This window comes from Danio aesculapii, chromosome 12 (assembly GCF_903798145.1).
Source record: "Danio aesculapii chromosome 12, fDanAes4.1, whole genome shotgun sequence".
In the NCBI taxonomy this organism is placed as follows: Eukaryota; Metazoa; Chordata; class Actinopteri; order Cypriniformes; family Danionidae; genus Danio; species Danio aesculapii.
This window is the reverse complement of record NC_079446.1, coordinates 36,882,584-36,901,907: the sequence shown is the minus strand read 5'-3', so window position 1 is coordinate 36,901,907 and position 19,324 is coordinate 36,882,584. Positions and strand designations below refer to the sequence as shown.

Below are 19,324 nucleotides of genomic sequence, written 5' to 3'. Positions count from 1 at the left end.
CACATCTCTGTTTGCTATCAAATTTGGAGCACTGACAAAACCACAGAAGATGCACTTAAATGTTTGCTTGGCGTAAATGTGGTAGTAAAGCAAACACAGTTCACATGTGCTTAACCTGTAAGCCTTGTATGAACTTAATTCCTTGTGAAGTGATCTTTGACCCCCTCAAAATTGGTAGTGTTCTCCTAAGCTGGTTGGGCTGGTGTAGTAAAAACACCTGTTCATATGCACATCTACTGCTGTTGTCTCTTAGTTGTCTAATAGATTTTCACACTGACTGCAGATTGCTGGTTTACAACATGCCCTAATGATCCCAGGGAATTTCTGTCTGTCATATTTTACTTGAATTAAAAGGAATATCAATTAAAACCACCTTGGGATTTTATTACTTGTACAGTAATGAGGGTCATTCTTGCAAATATTACCAATTCTTAAAGTCCCGATGTGAACAGGAAGTTGCTGAGACTTTAATTTCAGGATGTTGATGTACTTCCAACTGAAACAGAATATTGAGTAGCGGGTGGGGCTTTCTTTTTGCACATCATTCCCTCATAGCAAACTAACGGTAAATGTCTTTGCTCACTGAAGACCAAAATAAATACAAAAAAGTCTAAAAAATATACAAAAAATTTGGCACAAACCTTGTACATCGAGTCTGATGCGTATTAATTAATAATGAAAAAAGGCAAAACATTTCAAAGACAGTTCAAGAAGTGATACTTTGTTCTCCTCTCTCCTCCAAAGTAGAAGTAGAAATAGAAAGAGAATTAGGCTACATTCAATTCAATTCACCTTTATTTGTATAGCGCTTTTACAATGTAGATTGTGTCAAAGCAGCTTCACATGAAAGGTCATAGTAAATTGGAACAGTGTAGTTCAGTTTGTAGTGATACATGTTATATCCATTTAATACTAGTGTACATAGAGAGGAAGGAGAGTTCAGCTCAAAAGCTGCACTACGATTATCACGAAATGCAAAGTTTACTTCAGGAAATCAGTGGAATTTTGATACATTGCTTGAGATACTCCACACATTCACGTACATAAACAAATCCTGAACATAGTTTCAGTACCTATAGACATAATAATAGATGGTGGCCATATTGACGTGTCGAGGCAACGGACCGAAAGTGAACTGTGCTTTCTATTATAATGTCTATGAGCAGTACATCAAATGTAAGGACACACACACACACAAACACCAAACAGCAGCAGGGCAGAGGCAGTCACTGAATCTAGCATATAGGGGTTCTCAGTCAGTCTCTATCTTATGCACTGTGTTTGTCATAAAGCCTTCTGTAGCTCAAGTGACGGCATTCTGTATTTAGTTTTTCCACTTGTACGGTGGCTCTGAGCTGTCAAAATACCCCAAAGTGGTTTTTCGCATACGAAAAGTGGAAATAATCGAACCAGGTAAAAAAAATGTATGACGCCGAAAGTTACGATTGACGCAATGTGAGGTCAAATCTATTTTTTAACGTGCGAAAATGACAGGCGAATTTTCAGATTCTGTGTGGAATAACCTTAAGAGGGTTGTGATTAAGAATATTGTGGCTTAAACTGTCATCAACAGAGGACCACTATTACAAACATGGAAGGAAATTTGATTAAAGATTACCAATACAAACTTTTTTTTTTCTCTGGATTAACCTGCACAGATTATTTGTTAGCCTGAAGAATAACAGTGCGCTAACAAAATAAACATTGTAAATTTTGATTTCACACTGGCTTTAAAGTACAAATTAAATCAAAACCAATGATTTTGGTATGATATTGTTAGCTCATGATATTGTTAGACATTGCTAGTTTTGGGATGATTAATTCGTCTGTGCATGTCATTAAGAAAAAAAAAAAAACTTGCTCTTGTGATCTAAAATTAAAATCTGAAACAAAGACTATATAATACACAAGACATGTCACTCGTAGTTTTGAATGTGGAAAAGTGTAACGGTCAATACGGCAACTGAAGCCCCTCCTACTAGTACAGGAGCCAATCATCGATTGCTAATTGGGTGATTGAAGCCCGCTTTCTAGTACAGTAGCAAATCATCAATCCCTATAGACTGATGATACTCCGAGGGAGGGGCTCGAACTAGACGTGAGTTTCTGCAGACGTTTAGAAATGACACTGAAGATACAGTTGTTGTTTAATTTTATTGGTGATTCCTATGACCCAATGTTTAATTCCTCCTGAGGACTTGAAACCCACAATCAATTTGTACATAAACGAAACATGGCAAAGGGAATGACAACTGCATAAATAATAAATTACATGAAATTAATCCGAAAATAAATGAAAGACATTTAGCACATTTTAATTTTGAGACCAGGCATGATCAGATGGTCTATACTAGATGTCGAATTGGACATTCTAGGTTGACACATTTATATTTACTGAATAACGAAGAATCACTTAAATGTAATTACTGCCTGGCTGCTCTTACCATAAAACTTATTTTGTTGGAATGTAGAAGTTTAAATTCCATTAGACAATTTTTATAAGGAAAGTACTTTGATGGACATTTTTAAAAAGGTACCACCAGGAAAAGTCTTAAAATATTGATCAAAAATTGAACTGAAAAATCATATTTAACTTTGAATAATTTTTTTGTGTGAATTTTATCTATTTATAATTTAAATATTTGTCCAAGGAACTTTTTTAGTGTAATACGAATCTGTTTTATCATGTAGTATTTTATGTATTTCCATTTTGCCATGAAATAGCAATACGTTACTGACGTGGCAATAAATAAATAATAAATAAAATTGGTGATTCCTAATATGAAATTTAATCGTAAGCTTGGCGAGCAGTTTTGGAGAATTTGATGTTTCCCCATTCAGACAGAATGCCCGAGCATACAGCCCGCGAAGCGTTTTAAAGATGTCCGCCGCGTGAAATGACTTGCCTTAAAGGGACTTTGTCTGAAAATACACTTCCTGTTTGTTTTTAATTCATTTCTCAGATTATGTCTGTCTGAGGTATTGGGCATGGCTAACATACTTAACCACGCTTCTCCAGCTTTAAGTTTTGACAACAAACTGAAAAGAAGAAGAGGAGGCGTCTGTTAGGTTGTAATAACTCTCCTGAAACCCCTTTCCTAATCGTTCAGTATAAAAAGCCTACTTTGCTACATCCAATCAGCTTGCAGAAGAAAAAACAAGCCACACCCACAGTTTTCTCATTTAATATTTAGTTTCTCTGCGAACTGCGTCACAATACAAAAAAAAACGGTCGCAGCTTCTGGTTCATGCAGACTTTACAGTAGATAAGTTCATAGCTGTGCATTTGCGTACATTTAAATCTCTCAGCTTTGTAGAGTGTCTTGATAAGGCTGATTTATACTTCTGCGTTAAGTAATCGGTGTGACCCACGGTGCATGCCTTGTGCATAGCCGTGCATTTAAACTTCTGCGTGCAGTTTTTGTTGCTCTGTAATAACACTTCGAAACGCTAGCTGGCAGTAGGTTTTTATGTTCCTCTGTCGAGTTTCTTCGTAGGTGTTTTGATTTTTTTGAATGCTGACTTAATGTACAAGTAGCTAAAACTCGCTCATTCAGAGATGGAAACCAACGGATGTGCAACAACTTATAAGGTAAACACAAAACGGACCATACGCGTACGCTTGACGCAGAAGTACAAGTCAGCCTTTATACCTACAATGTATTGAAAATGCCTGGTTGCTTTGATTCTGCATATTGCTCCAATAGAAATCAGCTTTAGGCCCCAAACGCTGGGAACTGTTAATCGTAAAGGATCTTTTTAACCTCTTTTTGGTGTGTTTTTGAAATATTTGTGGGTGTTTAGCGAGTTAAAAGCTTCCTCTGCTTTCCTCCACAGCCTGAGAACTTGCTGTTGGCCAGTAAGATGAAAGGAGCTGCAGTGAAACTGGCTGATTTCGGGCTTGCCATTGAGGTGCAGGGAGATCAGCAGGCCTGGTTTGGTAAATAAATATCACTTCAGCTCTTCTACATCTCAAACTTACACTCGGAAGGACTTTAAGTGGACTAAAACCTTTTCCTAAATGACTGCAGTTTGCAAATATCTACTTTTAACAAGTTTTTTCATTTATTCATTATTATAAACTCCTTGAGATGTACCATCTCATTTTCAATAGCCTCTCACAATTAATCAATCACATAATAAAACACAAGAAGACAAAAACAAAACACATAGCATCCAAAAACCAACAACAAAACAAACATTAACAAAAGGGGAAGTAGTATACATACATACACATACGTAGTACAGAAAGATCAGTGAACCAAATCACCACATTAACAACAACATCCTCATGAAAAATAAGTGATGGCCAAAGTAAAATATGACAGCAAAGTTTGCTTAAACACCTTAAATAATGCAATGGATCGAATGTTAGCAGGTAAATAATTCCAGTCTATTGGATCGTTAAAAATAAAACCTCTTTTACCAATGCATTTTTTAAAACAAGGAACCAAAAATAAGTCTGAACGCAATGTATAACTTGACAATTTAGAAAGAAAATACAAAATGTTGTTGTAAATAATAAAGATACTTTAAATAAATACATTTAAATATAAATTGAAGCCAGTGAATATGTCGTCTTGTGTGCAAAGATGGTCACTGCAGTCGATCATACATTATACAATGATGTGTATAAAAAGAACAACCCAGAGCAAATCTGCAAAGTCTATTATATGCTGTATTAAGAGGAGCAAGATCTAATTTCAATGCAGTTTAATAAACAATATCATAATAATCAAATATTGGAAATAGAGCTAGTTTCTTGCGAACACTAATTAAAAAATGATGTCTAGAGCGATGTAAGTCACTAATTCCAAGGTGGACTTTACTCACAATGTGATTAATATGTGATCAAAACCATGCTCCAAGGTATTTAATCGTATCGACTTTACGCAAAGAAGTACAGTCATTACATAATATAGAATAGTAGTAACTTTCTGATTTAAGTGTGATCACAGCAGTACTCAAAAATCTGTGTTTGTAGAAACAGAGTTTGTCATCAAACAGATTTAGTGTTTAGTCTGATTTTAGTGTTTAGATTTAGTGTTTAGCTGCACAGTATTGTTATGATCACTGAATTATTTTGCTAACGGCATAAAAATATAGTAAAACACAGTTTGAATTAGAGTTAGGTCGATAGACAATGCCATCGTCCAATGCTGATGGCCGATAGCCATCACGATGCTAAGTCGTCATTGCGATCCTTCGCTCCACCCTCGTCGCAGCAGCAACCCGCTCGAGAGAAATACACATTTAGGCCCCGTTTACACTAATACGTCTTACAAAATGGCATTTTAGAACAAAAATGATCCATGTCCACACTGATGCTTCACCTAGCATTTCTGAAATGTCTTCCTTACACACTATACCACTGAAAACACACATCACGTGACCACACACACTCTGTCATTCGCTGCAGCGTCTGAGCTCCAGCAGTCAGCCCAGAGAGCAGTGCACGTCAGGACAGTTTATCACCGCTGGATCGTGTCACACTATAGTTGTTAAACGTGATGTTTAATTAATCTTGTCTCTATCTAACGACTCTTCGGTCTTTTGAATCTCTCAGGTAATGTGTCGAATCTTTTGCTTTCACGCTTGTACTTAGTAATTTTAGCGAAAACCTCAGATACTGTTGATTGGTTCCTGTTGGTTGTGCACCTTTTTTTTACCAAACTAGTTTGTTGATGCCATGATAAAGACACAGATCACTCTGCCTATTCATGCCAGAGTCCTGTGGAAAAAGTGATTGACAGGTGGTAATTTGTTTGTAACTTATCTTTATTTATTTATAATTTGGTTATGGGTTAAACAAAGACCATGCAGGTCAGGTAGTTGAAGAAATTCATTATGAATAAATAAAATCATTATGAATTAATTGATTATTCATAAATTATTAATTCACCGCCGCCTACGACGATGATGCCATCGTCCATCGTGATATTTTACATTAGACATTGTATGATGCCATATTAGTTGACATCGCCCAACCCTATTGTGAATGCTACTTAACAGTCAGTACACTGTAAAAAAATTCTTGCTGCCTTAAATTTTTTAGTTGAATCAAATTAACTTTTCTAGTCATGTCAACTTACAACAATCAAACTGACAATAAATATTAAGTTAAACTTTGTATAACTTAAAAAATGTAGTTAACATAAGTTAAAGCAACCTAAAAACATTTGACCTCAACTTTTTGTCATTACATTTTTTACAGTGTAGCATTGCTCATTTCTATCGGTTTGATCTTCCAAACTTCTAGTAATGGGTTTTCAAAATCATTTTAATTGATCATTTATTTACTGAAAGATACAGTAGGTTTTACACTATATATGTTAAAATGTTCAGCAGAAGAACAAATCTTTAGTATAACTTAATCTTTTTACTGATTAACCCACCATAGAGCTATAGTAATGCTTTAAGATTCTATTTAGACAATTCATTAATACAGTTATGCTTGTTTTTACTACTGTTGCTTTACATTTGACCATTATCTACTATACTTACTATATTTTTTCATGACATGACTATGCTGGTTCCCTTTTGTAATGTTAATCTTATCTCAAAAGGATGTTTGACATTTCCCGCTCCATTACCTCTGGTCTGAAATGGATTGGAATAACCATAAAGGCTTATTCTCTGGCCGTGCTAAATGCCAACCACGGCCCATTTCATGTTTGGCTTTCACACATCATCCCTGTCTGTCTGTCAGTGAAAACCCTTTTGCTCTGAAAACGTTCCTTCGCGGCGGTCTTCACTGGATGAAATCATCAGGCAGGATTCTCTCTGGTCTTGTGGCCCCCTGCTGGTGGCTTCTGTGAGATACTGCTACTACTGTTGTGCCAGTCAAGCATCAGCAACCTTTTATTTAGCTTTAACTATGTTTGGACTGTAGTACAAATCAACTGTGTTTAGTAAGAGGAACGCTGCTGAATAGAATAATTGTATGTAGACCACTATTAGAACTCTAGAACTATTAGAATGACCAAAGCATTGCTGAATATGGGCATATTTACATTTGAAGCTTCTTGTTGGGTTTTAGAATTAGGTTTGGATGGACAGAAAATTTTGAATTTACATCAATCTGTCTTTTTTTTTGTGCATGTTGACTGTTAGATTGTTAATCACTCTGGAGGTATTGGAAGCAACCCTGAATCAGAATTCGTTAATAAAAAAATATGTGTTATTTTATGTGTTATTATTTAGGATAGGTAATGATAAACATCAAGGCAACCAAAATTAAAATGTTAATGAGTTAGACAATTTGATCAGTTCACTGATAACCAAGGAGCCTGGCGCTGTAGCTAATTATAGATACTAATTTGAAGTATATTGTTATTCTGTAAATTATTTTGTCAAATAAAGCATGCAATTGGATATTAAAGTGCTAAAAAAATCAGCAATATGCATTCAATATACAGTAAAAATATTGGAAATATGGACATGCATGAAACAAATAGCCTATTATAAAAAATAATAATAGTCCATTCTCAGAACTTTCTTGTGTTTTCACAAATAAAGTAATAATTATTTTAATATGCATTTTGATTTAAGAATATTTAGTTTTTAGATATTTGAACTATAAGTGAGGCAAAATCTTTTTTCAATTAAAATTAAAATAATATAATAATATTTAATAATGTTAAATAAATAAGAAAAGTCTTTTTTGCAGTGCAGCCAATCAGAATTGAGAATTTACTTGGCAGCTTATTTTGGTTGGTTTAAGGAAAAAAAAAAACTCTTAAAGGGCACCTGTGATGAAAATCATCCTTTGTTAGCTGTTTGTTTCTGAAATTAAAACAGTATTTTTATACTTGTCTAGAAAATGCTTCTTGATTTAAGAATTTTACTTTGATGAAATAATAATAGTCAATTCCAGGCCCGTAGCCAAAGGGGGTTCTGATGGTCCCCCTTCTGACAGAGTCCAGAATTTGGCTGCTATACGAGCTCATTTGTCCATTTTTTGACAGAATGCCATCATAAATTGTGAAAATAACCAATAGAAGAAGGCTTTAAGACAAATTAATTTTTAATTATTCTAATATTCTGACTGAGGAAATGAGCTGGCCAGTTTGTTATTTGCCTATAGGCTACAGTTTTTAATTTAAAACTAGTTTTAGCAGATTCCTAACTGTTTTTGTTTTTTTAAACAATGATAAGAAATTAATATTTGAAAAATAAGCACTTTGTGGTAAAATAGTATGGTTAGCACTTTGACAAAAATGTAGGGAAATATTGTTGTTGCATCAAAAAGTATGATCGCCATCTGAAAAGCAAATCCAACAAAAATTTGTGCTTAAAATGTCACTAAAATGCAATATTTGAACCTCGTAATTTAATTGAAAATGAAGCAAATAACTGCAAAAAGCTCCTCTTTTGAGACAAGAACCACCCCTTTCAAAGGGCTAGCTACAGGCCTGAATTCTCAGAACTCTTTTGTGTTTCGTAAATAAAAAAAATCTGAATAAAATGACAATATTTGATTATCTTGTTTATGTAAATCACTTTGAATTACCATTGTGTATGAAATGGGCTGTATAAAGAAACTTGCCATGCCTAAATTACACACACATTTAAGAACATTCACTACTGTTATATGGGCATCATTTCAAGTTTTTTCAAAAATTGTGAAAACCATAGACTGTAAAAGATATGGACGCAGTATCTGTGACGTCACCCATAGGATTCTGAAGAGCGCAAAAGAAGCTACAAGCAGGTGTGGCCAACTGTCACCATTTTGTACCAAACACTGGCAAAGAGGCGGAGCGTCAGTGGAGCTGCTGATGGCTGCTGGCATTTTGCTTAGATAGGTTTCTTTGGGAGAAACGTTTAATACATTAATACCTGCGAATCGTTTGTTCTGACCACATGTGTTAGGTTGTACACCATATCAATAAAGTCTTTAGGCTTTTAAAACACTGTTGTAATACTTTGAGTGACTAAGCATTGAATAAGATGTTTTTGTACAGGAGAAAAATGCAAATAACTCTCAAACACTTGAAATGTAGTCTGTGTTAGTAAATGCAAGGATATTTATAAAATCCAGGCATAAAACTGTATGACAATGTTTCAGATGACTGTTCAATAGCCTACAGCTAATCAATCTGTCAGATTCTGGAGTGCATTCAAGTTCTAAAGAAAAATATGAATGATAAATTATCTTGGGTAAAACATATACATTTATAAAGATGTTATATGAGTATATAATTTCACTCACCTGGGAAATGGAGGTCATGTGAATGGTTTGTGAGCACAATTAAGTGTACACAGCATGCCATATTATCTAATAATTGGAAAATAATCCCAAAAGCCAATTGACTGTGTAAAGCCACATAAAACAAAGCAAAAATATGATGTATAGCTGAGTTCAGCGGCTAATCAGCCGGAATCAGCTGAGGTGAAGTAACGGTAATCAGCACTCAAATGGCCACGCCCTTAATTATGCCAGCTGAATATAACTTAATATAAAGGAAATGGATGAGTTATAAAAAAATTCACCCCCTCACAGTTGTCATGAATGGTAATATTAGCTATATGAACCAAAATTGTTCTTTGTACCAGGTTGTAAACAGCTTTTTTCTGCTGGAAAGTTGGTCTTTTTAAAATTGGGCTCAATAGAAATTTGCTCTTTTATGGAACCAGGACTAGCGACTTTCGATGAATTGCAGTTTCAGTTACTTCCATATTAGCTTCACGAGGAAGAGTGGGAGGTTGCCGCTTGGTGATAACGGTCAAAATGGATGCCATGGTAAAGTTCTTATGTTAAAAAGCACCTATTTCCAGCACCTACCACATTATTGTACTATTTTGGCTCTGAATGATCCTGGTGTATAGCAGCATCCATCGATCAAACTATCCTCACTCACACATGCAAATTATTAGCAATTCAGAGAATATTAATCAGCTAAGCTTCATTGCCTACAGGAGTCTACGATTTACATCCACTTTATCTTATTCTCAGAGTTCAGAAACCAACTGATTTTGTCTTTTTTTTTTTGGCAGGTTTTGCTGGGACACCTGGTTATCTGTCTCCAGAGGTGTTGAGGAAGGATCCCTACGGCAAACCTGTGGACATCTGGGCCTGTGGTGAGTTTCAACAGGGTCCTTAATCATCACCTCGTGCATATTCATTCTGTTTCTTGCATTAACAGGTTGCAGTTTTCACACTAGTACGCAGTGCAGTGTTACGTAGCAAAGCAAGTGGAGTTTCGGCGCTGAGCCTATTTTTGCTGCTCGTCCTTCATGCTGAACTCAGCAGAAAATATTGTGCAAATGCACTCTAGACCTGTTTGCTAACTCCGTATTTTGCTGTGCATGCTTTTATTGAAGCAAATAATAGTTGGCTTAAAATGGGGATGTCTGTCGAAAAATTGGGACGAATGTAAACAAACTATGCTTTTGTTTTTGTGGTTTGACCAGTGATGAACTGCTAATCAGTGTATCTGAGGTTAAAGAGTTGACATTTATGTGAGAGTTACCATTTAAATATGTCAATATTTTTTTTATTATGACAGTCAAGTATTTAGAGCAAATTTAATTCATGTTTTATCTGGCTGCAGATTTTATAGTAATCACAATGTATTCTTGTTTGGTTTTTTTTGGTCATCAAATTTGTCTAAAATTAACCTCTTTTTTCCACTTTTATCACAGTATTTGTAAGCAAGCATTTTGTAAAATATTTCATTTCAGATTGTTGTAAAAGTTTTAAAACCTTGTATAAATGTCAGTACAATAAACATTTTGGTCATTTTTTATAATAAACATCCACTAGCATTCTAATTTATTTATTATTTTGCCAAGTATTGGCAGATTATTTTGACTTATTATTTCTGAAAACAAAACAATATTTCTAAACTTGTCTAGAAAATGCTTCTTGATTTAAGATTAGAAATGAAATTTAGAAATTTAATTAGAAATGACACCAATTCTAACCAAGATAAACCACCACTTTTTTTTGCAGCCAATCAGTATTGAGGATTTGCTTGGCAGATTATTTTGGTTTGTTTTAAGCAAAAGGCGCTTAATTTTGACTTATTATTTCTGAAAATTAGACAATATTTCTAAACTTGTCTAGAAAATGCTTCTTGATTTCAGATTTTTTTAAATATTTGAACTAGAACTTAGATAAATTCTAACCAAGATAAGCTGCCTCCTTTTTTCTTACAGTGCAGCCAACCAGAATTAAGAATTTACTTGGCAGATTGTTTTGCTTGTTTTAAGAAAAAGACACATCATTTTGACTTATTATTTTTGTAGAATAAACAATATTATTATACTTGTCTCAAATACTTCTTGATTTAAGAATTTTTAGATATTTGGACTAGAATTGAGACCAATTCTAACCACAATAAACCACCTTTTCTTTTTGCAGGATTTGTTTTTCAGATTATTCTGCTTATTTAAAGAAAAAAGACCCTTAATTTACACCTACTTTTTTCTGAAAACATTATTCTAACCAATAACAAATTCTTAATTCTCACCTTTTTTTTGCAGTACAGCCAATCAGAATTGAGGATTTGCTTGGAAGATTATTTAGCTTGTTTTCAGAAAAAGACACACACTAGGCCCAATACAAATTCTATTTTTGTAACCCTACCCCTTCCCCCTTGAAACAGAGTGTGAAGTGGAAGGGCTTCAAAATTTACTCCTAAGAAATGGGACAGCACTACAACACCTGCACTTGTCATCGTGTCGTCACAATCTCTTGCGTCATATGAGATCGACGATGGCGACTGCTGTAGTTTTTCCAGTTGTGTTATTTTTTGGTATTTATCTTCAGGAAATCACTGAAGGCAACCATATCATGTGATAAAACCATTATAATGTGGAAATAAGCTCATAAACACAAAAAACCTAAATTAACATTACACCAGACACTGTACAAAAGTTATTATTATGGATTATAAAAATTTAGCAAAATTTATAATTTTTTAAATTTATAAAAAAGCATGGCGGTAAAACAAACGTTGTTATGAATGTATTAAAACCAGTGCTTGTTTGTTGTAAAAATTCATAATAATGACAAAAAATACTAACTTGTGGATCTCCTGACTTCCGTGTGAAGCTATGCTGGTGTTGTAGATGGTGTATTTTGGGAAATTTTCTGACCACTTGTTTTCAAGTGAGGTCCTGAAAAACCTTCCCCTTAGCCCTACGCCTTTAAGCTAAAGAGAATTGGGACACCCCTACCCCTTCACGTGATTGAGCAAAACGAGGGGAAGGGCTAAGGGGTAGAATTGGGATTGGGCCTTAATTTTGATTTGTTATTTTTATAAATAATTCTAAAACAATATTTTTATGATTGTCACAGATATTTGGATTAAAATGAGATAAAAACTCTAACCAAGAAAAGCAAAGTTTTTTGTAATGCAGCCAATCAGAATTGAGAATTTAACCCTATGAAGGCATTAGCTGAATTCAGAACTTTATTTTTTATGGTTTCTGCCATAGAAACTTAATAAGAGTATGTCTCTAATTTTCCCTTTTTGTTTTTCTTTGGTAGGTGTAATCTTGTACATTCTACTAGTGGGCTACCCTCCATTTTGGGATGAAGATCAGCACAAGTTATACCAGCAGATCAAGGCCGGAGCTTATGATGTGAGTGCAGCTGTTTCTCTGTGTCTGCAGGAGTTCAGTCCAGCCAGCCGCTCTGAAAAACCCTTCATCTGATTGCTCTTTCAATGCTCCATCAACTCTTTAAATGCGGCCATTCACCACCAGTCTAAAAACTCTTCTATCTTTCTTTTTTTTTTTTCCTCGCACATTTCCTTTGGCCAGAGTTCTGTCAATTTTGCATCCATTTCTGAAGCAGCAGAAATCATATTTTTTGTCAGTTTGTAATTAGTTGAGTTGTATGTGATGTCGTCGCTTCAGAAATCTGTGTATTGAGGCTGGTTTAATTTTAGAGCACATCCAAAGGCCTCTGCATCCTTTCAGAAAATCATTGGAATTTCCCTGCAGGGCACCGTAACATTTCCTCTGAACGTTTGAGAAATCACTTGGAAATCATTTCAGGAGGCAGAGCTGTCTGAGATATGTTTTTACTGATGCTTTTAATGGGCCAAGAGGACGGAAAGGATAGCTTAGCATGGAGACTCGTTTAAATATACGGATATACTCAAATTGTTCTGGGATGGTTATTTTGCTAAAAAAAAAAAAAATGTATACATTTAAAGGCTATGAATGTTTTTTTATTTTATTTTTTAAACAGACATGAAACATGGCACTGTTACACTTTAACTTTTTTAGTAACTCTCCCAACTCACAACAATTCCCGTTTCACCCATATACATTTAAGTTCTAAAAAAACATCAAAAATTATATAAAATAAATGAGAATCAAAGAAAGAAAAAAGGGTAAATCAGTCTTCTAAAATGACTGAGGGGGATTACAATTACATTTTGTTGTTTTAATTTAATATATTTAAAAAATAATAATATTAAATTAATATATATATATATATATATATATATATATATATATATATATATATATATATATATATATATATATATATATATATATATATATTTATTTATTTATTTATTTATTTATTTATTTATTTATTTATTTTTCCTTTTTTTATTCTTTTTTTTTCATTTTTTTATTTATATTTATTTATATATTATTTAATTTTATAAAAAAAAAATATACAGACACGAAACATAGTACTGTTAGAGTTTAACTTTTTCTGTTTTAGTAAACCTCCAAACCCACAACAATTCCTGTTTGACCAATATACAAGTTCTATTAAAAACAACAAAAAATTTATAAAAATAAATAAATTATAAGTATTCTAAATAAGTTAAAAAAATTATTTGAAGGAAGGAAAGAAAGAAAGAAAGAAAGAAAGAAAGAAAGAAAGAAAGAAAGAAAGAAAGAAAGAAAGAAAGAAAGAAAGAAAGAAAGAAAGAAAGAAAGAAAGAAAGAAAGAAAGAAAGAATGGAAAATCTTAGTCTTCTGAGAGGTTTGAGTGGTCAGTATTTTATTTAATTTTTAAACAGACATGAAACATGGTACTGTTAGATAGACTGTTACTACTTTTTAGTAACGCTCCTGACCCACAACAATTCCTGTTTCACAGTTTACATTTAAGTTCTATTGAAAAACACAACAACAAAATATATAAATTAAATAAATTATAATTAAGTAAAACATATTTTTTAAACAAAGAAAGAAAGAGAAATTCTTAGTCTTCTGAAATATCTGAGGAGACAGTATTTATTTTTGTTTTATCTTTTATTTTAATTTTGTTTTTGTTTTATTTTTTTATTTTATTTTAAAAATACAATATCAACGAAACATAAAATAAAATAAATAAATTATACTAATATTAAAAATTAATAAAAATATAAAATATTATAAAATAATAAAAAAATTAAAGGAGAAAGGTAAATATTATTAATATTATTATTATTATTATTATTATTATTATTATTATTATTATTATTATTATTATTATTATATTTTTCCCCGCTGGCTCATTTCTTAATTGTTCCAGGATGATTAGATTACAACAGGTGTCTCAAGATTTCTGCGACACTCACTGTGGTCCAGCTGCCTGTTTAATTTGTGATTGGGTGCGATTTGGAACCACTGGTGCTGCTATTGATTACATCAGGCCCTCCCTGACGCATTGCAGAGAGATGGGCTTTGCTTAGAAACAACCGGCCTCGTCCCAGAGTCTTGTGTGTTTATGCTTATGTGTGGTGTAGTTTGGAGAATTTTCCATCAGTTGCATCACAGTCTCACTCCCTCAGATGTATTTAGCAGGACATAGAGACCCAGAGAGACATTCATCCCATTAGCATTCATGCGGCAGATAAAGATGAGGACATGATGCAACTATAAAAATGAATGCATGTTACGATATCAGTCAGATGGTTTTAGTGGTCAGTACATCTCAAGGGTCGGGTAATATGAACTTTTTTTCTCAAGATGTATAAGACAAGTTATTTTGTCAAACACAGTTGTGGATGTTTCTTTGATTAAAGTAGTATAGTTTGATATTGATTGCATTGATATCAATAATATCATTGCACCTGCTGAGGCCATGGTAAGACAGCAAAGTTCCTTGATTATTTCACAGTAATGAGAGTATAATTTTGCCATTTTGACCTAGAAAATCGCAGCTTTTCTTTTTTTTTGTTGTTGATCTTAGTAGACAATGTTACTACAGAAGCTTTAAAGTAGGAAAATTGTTGAAAGTAATTGGTCATATTTGAAGGAGATGCTAATGATCTAATCCGAATCAATGGTCTATGCTAACCTAAGCTAAAAGTGTTCCCACTAGACTCAGAAATCGGAAGAATGGATTCAAAAATGTTAAAACTCAACATCTTAACTGTAGTAAGTTTGTAAAATTGAGCCTAGTTTTTTAAGTGAAGTGTTCCTTTAATGGGACGGCACGTGGTTAGCACTGTCACCTCAAGCAGGTCGCTGGTTGGAGACTATAGTTGCTAACCTATTTTGACGTAGAAATAACATTAAATTTTTTTGTTGGTCTCAGTAACTTCAGAAGCTTTAAATAGGACAATTATTGAAAGTCTTTGATCATTTTTGAGTGAGGTGCTATTGGTCTAATCCGATTCAATGGTCTGTGCTAAGCTAAGCTAAAAGTGTTTCAGCTGGACTTGGAGATTGGCTGAATGGATTCAAAAATGTTAAAACTCTAAAAATTTATGTAAAAATTTAGCCTGTTTTTTTTTTTAAGTAGAGTGGTCTTTTAATGAGTCATATACAGTAGTAAAATATCTTTGATAATTCTTGTTTTAATACGCTTTCATGTCATGAAAAATGTTTTGGTCCTTATTGAAAATCCCAGTTTTCATATTATGTAATAGGTTTCATCTTATGTTGTTTTTACAAAGCATAAATAAATGAATAAATTTTTTTTTTTTTTTTTACAAATATTTTTGTTAAATAGAAATATTGTTTGTTTTGTAAAATTATATTAGAATTTGAAATGAAGTTAATTTTCTTTTCTTTTTTCTCTGAAATTTAACAAAGCTGACATTTTGAGTTGAAGTGTACACCAGAAAAAATCTAAACTCACAATGAACTAAAATGAACATAAAAATTAACAATGAGTGAATGAATACCTTTTTCTTTGAATTTTTTTATTTTTTATTTTTTTTACTTTTTTGAGAGATACAGCGATTTCAATTTGATTTGCTATTTATTTTTGTGGTCAAGCTTCAGCTCAATATTATGTATCATAGCTTTTTACTGCTAAAATGCAGTGAGTCTTAGTTAAATAAAGTGAAAACATATTAAATTAAACATTTATTCAAATTTGTTTTTAAATATTCAAAAGTGAAACACTCATTTTTCTCTAGAGCAAACAGTAAACATAAATAAAATAAAATCTTTCTGTGAACTAGTTGAACTCAAAATATGGAGATAGTGTATCTTGTTATACAAACTAAAAAAATAATTTTAAAATATAGAACACTCCGCAAACTAACATGCTGAAACAACTCTGAAATTGTATTTTGCTGTTGCTTGCTACTAGATTGAATGCCACTGGCAATACTTTCAGTTAACTTTTTAGCAAGACACTCCTTATATAGCCATCTAGGGTGCTTTTTTAGATCCTGGTTGTTGTATTTCCTCATGCTGTGGCAACAATTCTTACAAATTATCTCTTTGTTTGGTGTCTGTGATTTTAAAACACAAAAATATTCCTATAATACCGATGTCCTGTTTTTCTTTGATATTAATTTGTCTATTAATGCTTCTGAAGCAGGAAACGCTATCATCCCACTTGTCTGCACTTTCCTGTTTGTTTGTTTGTTTGTTTTTTTTTATTGTGGACGTTCCGCATTGTTTGGTTACTTAATTCTGATTGGGCGGAACAAAAGTGTGCTCACTTAATTGGCTAGTAAGACTATCACACACAGATGGCTGTCATGCATTTGGGGAATTAAATATTCATTCATTCATTTTCTTTTCGGCTCAGTCCCTTTATTAATCTGGGGACGCCACAGCGGAATGAACTGCCAACTTATCCAGCATATGTTTTATGCAGCGGATGCCCTTCCAGCTGCAACCCATTACTGGGAAACACATACACACTTATTCACACACTACGGACAATGTAGCCTACCCAATTCACCTGTACCGCATGTCTTTGGACTGTGGGGGAAACCGGAGCACCCGGAGGAAACCCACGCGAACGCAGGGAGAACATGCAAACTCCACACAGAAACACCAACTAACCCAGCCGAGGCTCGAACCAGCGACCTTCTTGCTGTGAAGCGACAGCACTACCTACTGCGCCACTGCGTCGCCGGGAATTAAATAATACATATATATTTCATTTCGCAACCTCTTGCGATTGTTTTTTTTTTTTTTTGTTTATTTTTTTATTTATTTATTTATTTTTTAGCTCATCGCAACATTTCAAATTGCAATTGCAATTCAATCTCAATTAATCGCACAACCCTACTGCCTACTAATCGTGGTAATATAAATATATACTTTTTTTATGAAATATATGTTATTCAAAATCTCTACACATTGACAAATTGCTATTTTCTCGAGCAGGGGTGCCCAAACGTTTTTGTATAAAGGGCCAAAAGCCAAGTATCATTGAGAGCCATGGGCCGAAGGTAAATATACCATATTACATTAAAGTTTCCATGAGTAATTTCCTAATTTATTTCATAAGATTTAAAAGTAAATAAAAAACATTACTTTAAATCATATTAACTAATACAGTATAACATTTAAAGTTATTACTAATTGCAATAAAAACATAAACAATCACATGTACAACACAGTGGAGTTCGATGCTAAATACACTAGTCAAGCAGAATCTGCCTTTGCATTTGTCCTCTATGCGTTGGATGAAGGCATGTATGTTTAAACTAAATCTGATTAATTTACACCATTTAATTGAAACATATATTTTGAGTTAGATTTTAACAATAAAACAAACAAACAAACAAACAAAAGGTTACATTAGATTTGAAATGACCATTGATGGGCTAAACCATGCCCATCATTCTCCCTCTCTTCTCAAATGGGATCACTGCCAAAATCAAAGGCCCTAGTTTGGGCATCCCTGGTCTAGACTAGGAATAAAACTGGGAACTATCAGTGTTGCAAAGTCTGCGGTTTTCCTGTGATGCCATTTTCTTTACACAGGTGTGTTTTTGAACTGCGAATGCAATTTAAAGGGTGTCATGGTGGCACAGTGGGTAGCACGATTGCCTTACAGCAAGAAGGTGGCTGGTTTGAGCCCCGGCTGGGTCAGTTGGCATTTCTGTGTGGAGTTTGCATGTTCTCCCCGTGTTTGCGTAGGTTTTCTCCAGGTGCTCCGGTTTCCCCCACAAGTCCAAATACATGCGCTATAGGTGAATTGGGTAAGCTAAAATTATCCGTAGTGTATGTGTGTGAATGTGTGAGTGTATGGGTGTTTCCCAGTGATGGGTTGCAGCTGGAAGGGTGGCCGCTGCGTAAAACATATGCTGGAGAAGTTGCCGGTTCATTCCACTGTTTTTGACCCCTAATTAATAAAGGGACTAAGCCAAAAAAAAAAAAATGAAGAATGCAATTTAAGCGTTATCACAAAAACAATTTAAATTGCAGGACCCCCCCTGGATTTAGGTGGGTTTTTTATGCATATCTGGCAACCATGTGCTCACTTCTCTGCTTTATACTTTCATTATGTGACCACAGTCAGTGACGTGCACTTGTGCCTCATCATCCATTACATGAATCTGTCCCTGCATCTTTCAGCCGTGTGTTCATGTTAGGATGCGCCGTCCACTTTCCTGAGTGGCCGTCTTTGCTGAAGCAGCACACAGCGGTGCAAGAAACGCCCCACCCTTGACATGCATTAACACTGCCATGGGCCAAACGCAGCTGAATTGCTGTAAGGGCTTATATGAGCACCTGCAGCGTTTCTAAGTACAATCCACACGCTCATTTTAGCTGATGCAACACAGCTTGATGCACAAACAAATTACACTTCCTGGAAGCAGCCCAAGGTTTTCTTGGAACAGACAGAGGGATTTGTAACGGCCGCTTTACGATCTCACAGTACGAAAGAGGAGGCGCGACACACATTTAACATGGATACAGACACAGCTTTTTTATTGGCTAATTACAACTGCCGTTTTCTCTGGTTATGGCCCGCAATGAAGCCATGAGGTGTGAAATGCGCAAGCAACACGTTTCGGGCACCAGCCGCGCTGAATAAACCGACAGTATGAGAACTGATTGCTGTGACTCATTGGATCCTGTATGCTGCCTTGTGATACGTTTAATTTCATTAGGCTCTGCGCGCTATGTGTGCCAGTAGATGTAGTGGTGTGAAAAA

At 34.2% G+C, this 19,324-nt stretch overlaps 1 protein-coding gene across 13 annotated transcripts in view; it reads left to right on the top strand.

Annotated features, from left to right (window-relative positions):
• Positions 1-19,324, top strand: part of camk2g1 (calcium/calmodulin-dependent protein kinase (CaM kinase) II gamma 1) — a 164,185-nt gene that overhangs the window by 100,413 nt on the left and 44,448 nt on the right. For all 13 annotated transcript variants that reach the window (XM_056469135.1, XM_056469148.1, XM_056469144.1 and 10 more), the window contains exons 7-9: positions 3,838-3,940; positions 10,000-10,083; positions 12,500-12,594. In XM_056469135.1, the coding sequence (XP_056325110.1) occupies positions 3,838-3,940; positions 10,000-10,083; positions 12,500-12,594 (282 nt within the window). The remainder of the gene's footprint in view (positions 1-3,837; positions 3,941-9,999; positions 10,084-12,499; positions 12,595-19,324) is intronic.